Source organism: Rhipicephalus sanguineus, chromosome 7 (genome assembly GCF_013339695.2).
Source record: "Rhipicephalus sanguineus isolate Rsan-2018 chromosome 7, BIME_Rsan_1.4, whole genome shotgun sequence".
Lineage (NCBI taxonomy): Eukaryota > Metazoa > Arthropoda > Arachnida > Ixodida > Ixodidae > Rhipicephalus > Rhipicephalus sanguineus.
In genome coordinates, this window is record NC_051182.1 from 117,463,368 (window position 1) to 117,475,795 (window position 12,428).

At 48.2% G+C, this 12,428-nt stretch overlaps 1 protein-coding gene across 1 annotated transcript in view; it reads right to left on the reverse strand.

The window, feature by feature from the left end:
- Positions 1 to 7,513: 7,513 nt before the first annotated feature.
- The window catches only part of LOC119399780 (fatty acid synthase-like), a 50,758-nt gene continuing 45,843 nt past the window's right edge, over positions 7,514 to 12,428 (reverse strand). The window contains 4 exon segments of the mRNA XM_037666619.2: positions 7,514 to 7,644; positions 8,565 to 8,822; positions 10,346 to 10,606; positions 11,608 to 11,852. Of these exon segments, the coding sequence (XP_037522547.1) occupies positions 7,531 to 7,644; positions 8,565 to 8,822; positions 10,346 to 10,606; positions 11,608 to 11,852 (878 nt within the window). The 3' untranslated portion in view covers positions 7,514 to 7,530.

Consider the following 12,428-nt stretch of genomic DNA (forward strand, 5'->3'; position numbering starts at 1 on the left):
AACTTAAGCTCGGAAGGAGCGCATAGCAGGCCCGTCGCTGCAAGGTGTGACGTCAGACAAAAGTTGAGCCTTATCGGGGGTGATAAGGGCCTCAACTTTTTCGACGGGTTTAGGGCATCTATTGCGGTGAAGCCAACGCACCGGGAGAACTTAAGCTCGGAAGGAGCGCATAGCAGGCCCGTCGCTGCAAGGTGTGACGTCAGACAAAAGTTGAGCCTTATCGGGGGTGATAAGGGCCTCAACTTTTTCGACGGGTTTAGGGCATCTATTGCGTTGAAGCCAACGCACCGGGAGAACTTAAGCTCGGAAGGAGCGCATTGCAGGACCGTCGCTGCAAGGTGTGACGTCAGACAAAAGTTGAGCCTTATCGGGGGTGATAAGGGCCTCAACATTTTCGACGGGTTTAGGGCATCTATTGCGGTGAAGCCAACGCACCGGGAGAACTTTAGCTCGGAAGGAGCGCATAGCAGGCCCGTCGCTGCAAGGTGTGACGTCAGACAAAAGTTGAGCCTTATCGGGGGTGATAAGGGACTCAACTTTTTCGACGGGTTTAGGGCATCTATTGCGGTGAAGCCAACGCACCGGGAGAACTTAAGCTCGGAAGGAGCGCATAGCAGGCCCGTCGCTGCAAGGTGTGACGTCAGACAAAAGTTGAGCCTTATCGGGGGTGATAAGGGACTCAACTTTTTCGACGGGTTTAGGGCATCTATTGCGGTGAAGCCAACGCACCGGGAGAACTTTAGCTCGGAAGGAGCGCATAGCAGGCCCGTCGCTGCAAGGTGTGACGTCAGACAAAAGTTGAGCCTTATCGGGGGTGATAAGGGCCTCAACTTTTTCGACGGGTTTAGGGCATCTATTGCGGTGAAGCCAACGCACCGGGAGAACTTAAGCTCGGAAGGAGCGCATAGCAGGCCCGTCGCTGCAAGGTGTGACGTCAGACAAAAGTTGAGCCTTATCGGGGGTGATAAGGGCCTCAACTTTTTCGACGGGTTTAGGGCATCTATTGCGTTGAAGCCAACGCACCGGGAGAACTTAAGCTCGGAAGGAGCGCATAGCAGGCCCGTCGCTGCAAGGTGTGACGTCAGACAAAAGTTGAGCCTTATCGGGGGTGATAAGGGCCTCAACTTTTTCGACGGGTTTAGGGCATCTATTGCGGTGAAGCCAACGCACCGGGAGAACTTAAGCTCGGAAGGAGCGCATAGCAGGCCCGTCGCTGCAAGGTGTGACGTCAGACAAAAGTTGAGCCTTATCGGGGGTGATAAGGGCCTCAACTTTTTCGACGGGTTTAGGGCATCTATTGCGGTGAAGCCAACGCACCGGGAGAACTTTAGCTCGGAAGGAGCGCATAGCAGGCCCGTCGCTGCAAGGTGTGACGTCAGACAAAAGTTGAGCCTTATCGGGGGTGATAAGGGCCTCAACTTTTTCGACGGGTTTAGGGCATCTATTGCGTTGAAGCCAACGCACCGGGAGAACTTAAGCTCGGAAGGAGCGCATAGCAGGCCCGTCGCTGCAAGGTGTGACGTCAGACAAAAGTTGAGCCTTATCGGGGGTGATAAGGGCCTCAACTTTTTCGACGGGTTTAGGGCATCTATTGCGGTGAAGCCAACGCACCGGGAGAACTTAAGCTCGGAAGGAGCGCATAGCAGGCCCGTCGCTGCAAGGTGTGACGTCAGACAAAAGTTGAGCCTTATCGGGGGTGATAAGGGCCTCAACTTTTTCGACGGGTTTAGGGCATCTATTGCGGTGAAGCCAACGCACCGGGAGAACTTAAGCTCGGAAGGAGCGCATAGCAGGACCGTCGCTGCAAGGTGTGACGTCAGACAAAAGTTGAGCCTTATCGGGGGTGATAAGGGCCTCAACATTTTCGACGGGTTTAGGGCATCTATTGCGGTGAAGCCAACGCACCGGAAGAACTTTAAGCTCGGAAGGAGCGCATTAGCAGGCCCGTCGCTGCAAGGTGTGACGTCAGACAAAAGTTGAGCCTTATCGGGGGTGATAAGGGCCTCAACTTTTTCGACGGGTTTAGGGCATCTATTGCGGTGAAGCCAACGCACCGGGAGAACTTAAGCTCGGAAGGAGCGCATAGCAGGCCCGTCGCTGCAAGGTGTGACGTCAGACAAAAGTTGAGCCTTATCGGGGGTGATAAGGGCCTCAACTTTTTCGACGGGTTTAGGGCATCTATTGCGGTGAAGCCAACGCACCGGGAGAACTTAAGCTCGGAAGGAGCGCATAGCAGGCCCGTCGCTGCAAGGTGTGACGTCAGACAAAAGTTGAGCCTTATCGGGGGTGATAAGGGCCTCAACTTTTTCGACGGGTTTAGGGCATCTATTGCGGTGAAGCCAACGCACCGGGAGAACTTAGCTCGGAAGGAGCGCATAGCAGGCCCGTCGCTGCAAGGTGTGACGTCAGACAAAAGTTGAGCCTTATCGGGGGTGATAAGGGCCTCAACTTTTTCGACGGGTTTAGGGCATCTATTGCGGTGAAGCCAACGCACCGGGAGAACTTTAGCTCGGAAGGAGCGCATAGCAGGCCCGTCGCTGCAAGGTGTGACGTCAGACAAAAGTTGAGCCTTATCGGGGGTGATAAGGGCCTCAACTTTTTCGACGGGTTTAGGGCATCTATTGCGGTGAAGCCAACGCACCGGGAGAACTTTAGCTCGGAAGGAGCGCATAGCAGGCCCGTCGCTGCAAGGTGTGACGTCAGACAAAAGTTGAGCCTTATCGGGGGTGATAAGGGCCTCAACTTTTTCGACGGGTTTAGGGCATCTATTGCGGTGAAGCCAACGCACCGGGAGAACTTTAGCTCGGAAGGAGCGCATAGCAGGCCCGTCGCTGCAAGGTGTGACGTCAGACAAAAGTTGAGCCTTATCGGGGGTGATAAGGGCCTCAACTTTTTCGACGGGTTTAGGGCATCTATTGCGGTGAAGCCAACGCACCGGGAGAACTTTAGCTCGGAAGGAGCGCATAGCAGGCCCGTCGCTGCAAGGTGTGACGTCAGACAAAAGTTGAGCCTTATCGGGGGTGATAAGGGCCTCAACTTTTTCGACGGGTTTAGGGCATCTATTGCGGTGAAGCCAACGCACCGGGAGAACTTTAGCTCGGAAGGAGCGCATAGCAGGCCCGTCGCTGCAAGGTGTGACGTCAGACAAAAGTTGAGCCTTATCGTGGGCGATAAGGGCCTCTAATTTTTCGACTGCTTTTGCGCATCTATTGCGGGGAAGTGAACGCATCAGGGGAACCTTGAGCTCGGACGGAACACATAGTAGGACCATCGCTCCAAGGTGTGACGTCAGGAGGAACATCCGTCCCTCTGTCCCGTAAGACTAAACACAGAAAAATTGGATAAAACAAAAATTCACCGTGGTTCCGGGTCTCTAACACATGACCTGATGCTCAGAAGCACAGCATCCTGTTCACTGGACAAATATCGGGCGCCTGCAGGAGGTGCGTATATATGAGCAATATGATTCCGTTTTATTGGCGATGCAAGCAAATTATAAGGAGATCATGTGTAACTGCGCAAGCGTTTCTACGCCGAACCAACGCTGTGCTTGTGCGTCCGCCTCTATGTCAGATAGAACGGATGTTTGGAAATAAAAAAGAAAAACTTTCTTGGCGGTGCTGGGAGTCGAACCTAGCCCTTCTGCTCCGAAGGCCAGCATCTCAAGCGTTAAGCTATACACGAACACTTGCAGGATGTGAATGCATCTAAGCCATGTAACTGCGTTGTACTGGCGATACGAAAACGTAATAATATAAGGGTAACACTTTCTGTGCCGCATCAACTGCGAGTCCGCCCGTCCCTCTGTCACGTAAGACGATGATCACTATTATAAGTAAATGTGTGAAAAAATAAAGAGCTCGTTTCGGTGAAATGCCGCTGTCGGCGTCGTTGGTTTTGTGAGCGAAAAACCGAGAAAGATGCGAATGAAAGAATAGAAAAATGTTCGGTTCGAGTGGGAATCGAACCCGGGCCGTCTGCGCCCCAATCAGACGTTCTACCAGAGAGCCACACCATTGCTCTTTTTTTCTTTCATGGTATTTATTACGAATGTGCGTAATTACCATACATAGCGAACAAAATACTTAAGGCGGCCTCTACCAGCGTACAAACGTTACACAGAAGTCCTAAAAGGGTATTAAAGCTACACATTTCATAAAGAGCGGATACCAATCCGGTTTAAACTGTAATTGTTGATAAAAGTCTTTTAGCTGAAGAGCCATTTGAATGAAATGCAACCGCGATGATACCATGGATTCCGCATGCCTGTCTAACATGCGAGTTTCCCATAAACTGTGCATACCCATTAGTAATAGCATATCAACAGGCATAGAATGGCTTTTGGGTGGCACGAGATAACGTATGCTATACGAATTTAAATCGAGTTGTTTTTTGAAATCCCTTTGTAGAACGTCCCAAAAGAGTATGGCGTCTTTACAGCCGATAAAGCAATTGCTCGGAACCCATGCGGAAAAAACGCTCTATACGAACGTCATGTTGTGGGAGGAGTCTCCTTAACGCATGTGACATTGCGTGGCAGGATCGTAGAATCGAATCGAGGCGTCAAAAGATGCGAATTGCGCAACGAGTGGGAGTTTTAAAAGCCCGGTCATTACAAAGCTCTCATGCCTAATTAATCATCATTACCAGCAACATCGTCAACGAAGTGTGGAGTTGCGCCGGTGCGCGTGGCGGACGCGTACTAGCGGGCGCGGACGCCTACGGACGCGTAGTGGGTACTTCACCGGTTCGCAAAAGGAAGGATTATGGCGTAGTGGGCACTTCGCAACTGAACTTCTAGTAGGCATTCTAGAATAGTTTGAAACGGCCGATGTTAAGCGCACTGACGTTTGTTCCCTTGCAGGCACGGTCGAGGTGTCCAACGAGCATCGAAGCTGGGTCAGCGATTGACAACACGATGCGAACGGGGCCCGAACACGATGTCGCGTTCTACCCTTAGGCGAACCTCAAGCGTCCTCCCAGTTTTTCTTTGCGGTTCTAAGTTTCGCACTTAGGGCCTCACGCTCCAAAATCCAGTTTACCGACTGGGCTACGCAATTAAACACGCTTGCATAAGGTGAACATGTATGAAAATCATGAACGTGTTTTGCCGGCGATACAAAAATTCACAGCTTCGGCGCAGCAGCAAAGCAGCGAATGCGATAGCACCAAATTTGAATGTTATACGAAGAAATGTCAGCAGCTAACAAGTTTGTCATCCGATCTGGCGTAACTAAACAAAATGCTGGCGTAAGGGAAAGCGGCTGCTGCTGCTGCTTGCATATTGTTATCTTAATGCAATCCTTGTTGTATATGCCATGTACGCAGGATACTCTTCAATGAACCGATTTTCACTTTTTGCCCAAGCATGTCCACATTTAGCGGTGCGAATAACCAGGACGTGGCTTCTTACAGCAGAGCTCGAGGTTTGCCGTGAGTCGTAGGCAGAAAATTATCACTATGAACCCGGCATCGCTCTCTCCTTCCTCTTCTTCATCGCCTCTCTTTTCTGCTTCGCTCGCAGAACACATGCCCCGATTTGGCCGGTGTGCGATGCCAAATCTATGATAGCCGAGAGAACGAGCACAGAGTGTCGAAGCCACGTCCCCACCATTCGAAGTCGAGGGTCTGAACCATTCGGTTATAGAGGCACGCTAGCAGAGCACAGCATAGCCTTGTATAGTATGCATAGCCTTGTACGTGTAGTATGTATAGCACAGCCTTGTAAAGAAAGGGTCAGGAGGGAAATGGAGAGAACGAGTAGAGATAAAAAGGAAGGCATAAAAGAGAGGAATAGAAAGAAAGAAAAGGTATAGAGAAAAAGAAGGAGACTGAACTACAGAAAGATAGAAAGAGAAAAAGAAAGGGAAGAAAGATAGAAAGATAGAGAAACATAGACAAAGCGATAGAAAGACAGGCAAAAACAGCAAGCATAGCCATGCATAGAGTAATATAGCAAAGGAAAGGAAAGAGACAGGTGGGAGGGCGAAAGTCTAGCCAAGCCAGAACCAGCTAGGTACTCACCAGCTCGGCTGTGACGCAGACTCGCGCGACTTGGTGCAAGCTGCGGTAATTTTTTTAAGGACGACAGTCTTGCTTGGGGAACTTAAAACGCAGAAATTTTGGTCTATCTGTCTTTCTGTCTGTCTGTCACACGATTCTGCCACCCGGGCAAAGTTTAAGCACTTGCTGAACGCCCAGCCATCTTGAACTGGTAGCTGCCTTCATACTTGTGAACATTGTCGATGAAAAAGCAAATATTACGCATATCTGAAGCCCAACATCAATACGTCAGTATTAGGTGGTGTGTTCCTTTACTAGAAAATACATAGATACGTAATTGTAAAGACCCTTGCGTTTCTTAGGCTGGGCTGAAAATGCTAGTGTTCCTTAGCCTGCACTTATCGGAGCGGAAACGGCCGGCAGAAGACTATCGCCTTTTGACGACATTTGCAGCGTAGCATGCAGATACACGGCCACTTTTTCCTTTGTTGCACAGCTCATTGAGAATACCACGAACTAATTAATCCTCTCCATGCCGAGTTGCTCCCTTCGTACCCAGAATACAAAACAGTCGACAGAACTGCATGTGACACACGATACAAGTCTTTATTATCGGGATCAAAAAATAGAAACAAAAAAAACAAGCACAATAAGGAACATGGAGTTGTGTCCATCACGGGTATGGCAATTACATAAATACACAGCAGCCTTCTTTGCCTTAAAAGGCTGCACTCTCTGTACATGTGATTACACGAGAAAAGAAACAAATGACATCAACAAAACAGAAAAACAAGAAGATGCAATCCCTAGAAGGACAGAGAAGGAGCGCGTCTTCGTAGCCCTCGGCAACTGTCTCGACTCCGTGTTTTGTCTTCAAACGGCAAACACACTTTTCGGGCAGTTACCAATGTGCATATATATATGTATATATATATATATATATATATTCTCTCTCACACTTTTGTTCCGTACCTCACTCACTCTCTCCATCCTCCTTTTTTTCTTCATCTTCCAGCGACTTCGAGAGACGTGTATCACCATTTTTAAAGGCCGTCATGTTCGGCGGCGGCTCCGTCGTGTTCTTGGAATGCGCTGCGATTCTAGCACCAACTCTCACAAGACGACGCGGGTGAAGTACCAGCGGTACTTCAAGCTTTTTTTTTTTGACCTGGTATCAAACGCGCAGTCCCCGCTGACGGTGTTGTAGTACCCGGCCGGCTCTCGTAGCACCACGGACACACAGGTAGCTGCCGGTCATGGGTGCGACTCCCGTCTAGATCGTCCACGCGTTCAACACGAACGGCTTTTCTTTCTTCTGTACAGTCCACTCCGAAATGGCTCGGTCATTTTTTTTTTTTTTCGCCAGAACACTTGTTCCCTAGGAAGCCTGGTCCAGCCAGTCTAGGTGGGGAAGGGGTTTGTGTCGTATAGGAAGATGCGAGTGGGGGTAACCTGGATTTCTTCATTAAAACGTGAAGGGTTGTTGTTGATTTTTTTTCTTTTTCCCGCCTTTTCTTTTTCCGCGATTCAATGTTTCACTTGTTGACTGATGATGTCCGCGCACCTCTTCGCGCCTTCGCCGAGGATGAAGTTTTCGTGGAGGCCGTCGACCTCCTTGACATCGACCTTTCCGTTGCAGCACTGCGAAGAAGCGAATGAGAAAAAAAAATGGACTTAACATCATGCGTCGCTGTCAATCGCGTAGAGAAAAAGATTCGTGGTATTTGAGAGCACTGTGGCACGCGAACCATTCTTACTAGATGAGATAAACTTGATTTGCCAAGTAGTATTCGCACATCGCCACGACTAGCTTAACTACTTGCCAGTCTATTGTTTTTTGTTTTTGTGCCGAAAACTATTCTAATATCACTCTCGCTGCTTTCAACAGCATATCCCTCTTACTGCTCTAGTACAGTCAAACCTCGATATAACGAACACGGATATAACGAATTATCGGTTATAACGAGTAAATGAAGAATAGTGTTGTCATAGCTACAGTGTTACAAATAAACGTTTATAACGAATTTTCGGATATAACGAAGTTATTTTCGTGGCAGATGTGACTTTGTTAGAATGAGGTTTGAGGGTATGCCAGTTTTACACTGCAAGAAGTGTTCTGTTTCTTCTGTGTCAAAAATGCACAGCCGTACCCAACGAAACTTTACTACGCAACAATGCACCCGAAGCAGAGTCGCAGGGCAGCCTCTTAGTTTAATTACCAATTACTCACGTATGGCCACTCATTCGTGACCTCATTTTGAAAACACCACAGCGACACGAGGGCAATGAAGGATACAATTAAATGGGCTGCGCTGTTTTCAAAATGAGTCATAAAACTCGCCCAAATGTCCGTTCTACTAAAATTTATAACCTCGTTCAATCATACAAGTGGTCACGCACGACCTCGTTCATATGACCAGCGGGTGCTCACACACACACTGACCACTCATCGATCCAAACGCATCTTACAGGTCTACAGGTCTTGGAGGTCTTACAGGTATAACACATCTTACAGGTCTACAGACCATATTTCGATGGTCTAGCGAGAAACGTGTCCTCACCTCGGAGAGACCGTAGTCGGACGGCAACTGGCTCGCCATCTTTCGTGGCCTGGACGCCTTGACGAGCACGACGTCGCCGTGGAACTTAGCGTGCGGCTTGTAGTTGGAACCGGCCTTGAGGAACTCGTAGAAGACGCGCGTGGCAGTCGCCACGTCCTGGCGGCTTGGGTGCACGTTGGGGTACGCCTTGAGAAGAATGTCGGTGGCCGCCGCCTGCTTGGCGTCCCAGTTCGGGTACTGGTTCATCTGTTTCCGTACCTGCATCAACAGAAGGCAAGGGTCAGACGCACTAACGTACAAGCGGACATAGAAGAGGAAGCGCGCTTGACACAGCTGTTGGCCTCAAGCTTGTGATCCATTGCACGCGATAAAGTCAAACGTCACTATAAACTCAGTCACATACGACGCGAAAATAGCTTCGCTATATCCTAGAACTCCTTATAAATGTATGTTTCAACACAGTATTAATGACAACACTATTTCTCACCGACTTCATAATAACCGATAATTCGTTATATCCACACTCGTTACATTGGTATATCATTATACTCACAGTGGTCACTTTATTGCAATGACCAAGGTCTTCCACTAATTGTTCTAGATGTGCGATTGATATATAGCGGTGCCATTTTCATCGATTTCGTTACCTTCTATAACCTGACAGACCTGTGGTCATTCTGCATACAGACTTCTTACTTTACCGTCAAACCCAATTATGAAGAAGTTCTATATAACATTAAAAATGGCTTCGTTATATCTAAAAACTTGTTAATAATAATAATATCTGGAGTTTAACGTCCCAACTCCAAAACCTTGTTAAAAGTGTATACTTTTACTACTGTATCTATGAAAAGAATAGTCTTTATTTACTTTGTTATAACCGATAATTCCTTATATCCGTATTAGTTGTATGGGAGTTTGACTGCAGCTGTTGTATAGTAATAGTGCCAACATAAGTTTTTCTCATTTAATTTGTTGTACAATGTCAGCACATGGTAAAGAACACCAGATGGCCGAAATTTCTGGACTCTTCCACTGCGGGGTGCCTCAAAAATGTATCGTAGTTTTGGCATGTAAAACCCCAGATATAATAATTATTTTTTTTTGTACACAATTTGTTACGATTGCGTACGGTTAGACCATGGCATTCCCTGTTTTCACAAGAACACTAACGCACAGGCCCTTGGCTCACAACTCTCAGTCTGCTGTCACTTGCTTCAGGCCGTTATTTTTCTCGACTCTGCCTTTTTCCCAAAATTTACTTCCATAACAGCCATCTGCGTAATGAACTAATCGCTAAACCACCCCGCCACTCCATTCGCATTGATCACTGTTATCATAGTTTTATTCCGCGCACATCACAGGATTCGAACCGCCTTCCCGGAAGCGTCGCTGCCATTCAAGACCATCAACTGGTTAAAACATTAGCTAACACTGTAAAAATAGGAGCCGAAGAACTTGTATTTCTACTTACTGTTTGCTGCGTTTCTTGTTTGCTTTTACTTGTTTTATTCTTTTACTGACTCCCCTCTGTAATGCCTTTGGCCTTGAGGCAGGCACGTAGGCAAAGGGGGGGGGGGCAGCCACGTCCCCCCCCCCCGAAAGTCGTCCAGCCTTCTATATTCCCGGGCAACTTTTTTTTTTCTTTTTGCTATGGAAAGACTTTCTTTCGAACAATTTGGCCTTGGGCCCTCCCCCGAAAAAAATCCCGGCTACGAGCCTGCCTTGAGGGTATTAATAAAATGATATTAAATGAAAATGTCAACGACATTGAAACCCACCTCGATGTAGTCGATGTCCAGGTACTGCATGAGGAAGGCGCAGAAGAGCGCAGACTCCTCTTCGTCCTTGCTGCCGGTGAAGCGCGACCTGTGGTGTGCCGTGTGCACGGCCATGTAGTGGGGCGCGCCGTCGAGGAGGGTCAGACTGCCCACGGACGCTCCCGACGCTTGCAGCTGGACGGCGATCTCGAAGGCCACCGTGGCACCGAAGGAGTAGCCAACTATGTGGTAGGGGCCCTTGGGCTGGACCTCGGCGAGTTTCTGAAAAATGGCGCGAGAACGAGGGGGAGCACGTGATTCGTCGGCTATGATTAACGTGCGCAACCGCCAACGTTGACTAACACGATACATTGACACGCGCGCTTGTTTACGCTTTTCCGGTGGCCATTTATAACCGGCCAAAATGAATGCTACCAGTTATCACTCGGAGCAAGACGCCCCTTCGTGCATCGGAACTTTTTTAGAATGTTACCATTTGTTCTCATGGCTGTAATCGAATGAAATGCACAACACAATTAATTTGCGTTGTAGATTCTAGACCTTGCTCAAGCAGTGCTGGTAATGCCGATATGCATTACGAAGCATGAATGAAATGCCAACACATTTCAGTCAGAGGTCGCATGCATGAACTGCCGACACACTTCAGTCAGAGGTCAGACTTCAACGAGCCATGACTACGCTCGCTGCAATAGTTTTTTTTTTTTTATGAGTGTTCCTCATTTCGCTGGGCACAAGTTGGACCCATATAAAGAGTGTGTTCTCTTTAGCTTATGCTTTGGGCTGCCATAGCTTTCATCGCAACCCCAACCACATAGTGATAATATTAACAAACTGCTGACACGTCCAGACAGCTATCATCGAGCCCAGCCAGAATCGGCCGCTTGTGAAACACTGAGAATGCTTCAGATGTCTTGTGCGGACGTAGCTCAGCACACCAAAACGACAGCGTGAGTATTCAAGTTACATCATTCGTATTATTCTGCCGTATTGCAGGACAAGGCCTTCATGTTCTGAATTTGTTGAACAGCCAAATAAAAAAGAAAAAGAAATGCCTCTCCTTATTAAGGCGACATATCACTCTTATTGTCGCCACATATTTTGACAGAAACACTCAACAGTGACGATTGCGCGAGCATTAGGAAGAAATATTAAGAACGGTTGTTGCTCAATACAATGCCCAATAGGTCATTTGTGTCGTGGAATAAGCTACACTTTAAAAAAAAGAACAAAATTCCGTGATCTACCAGGTAATGCCAGCTCACCTGGAGGTATATGGCGGCCATCTCCTCGATGGACCGCACAGGAATGTCGGGTGTCCGCTGCACTCCAACGGCACGGACAGGAAGGTGACTGGCCAGCTCCGACAGGCCGTTGACGTGTCCTTCAATCGGGTGCATGACGAAGACGGGCGAGGCTCCCTTCAGACCGTTCATCTCAACGAGGACACTGTGGGGAACCAGCTCCTTGACGAGTGTCAATCGGGGCACTTCAGAGACGTCCGCCGATTCTGCGAGGGCAAAAAACATGCAACCTTTAGAGTACAACTCTTACAGTACAGCATTAAAGTACATTAGAGTACAGCATTAGAGTGCAGCATTAGAGTACAGCATTATATTACGGCATTAGAGTACGGCATTAGAGTACGGCATCAGAGTACAGCCCTCAGAGTACAGCCCTCAGAGTACAGCCCTCAGAGTACAGCCCTCAGAGTACAGCCCTCAGAGTACAGCCCTCAGAGCACAGCCCTCAGAGTACAGCACTCAGAGATGAGCATTTAGAAATGTAGTGCAACAAACAAATTATAACCAAGCAAAGGTACCTGCACTAAGTCCAAAATGGTTAAGTTGAACAATCTCACCCGATTTACTGTTTTGCCTAACCTTTAGATGCTTTCAAGTGTTTGTCCTTGGAGCAATGAAAGCTCTACAGTGGTCCAAGTCATTATGCGGCTTAGGAGAGGCATGTGCACATGCCCGGTGACCAGTGGCAAAGGTAAGGGGGGGGGGGTTCTACCCCAACCCCTCCCAAAGTCTTTTCATTTTGCTTGTGTATATGTATATACATGCACATACAAAAATACGCA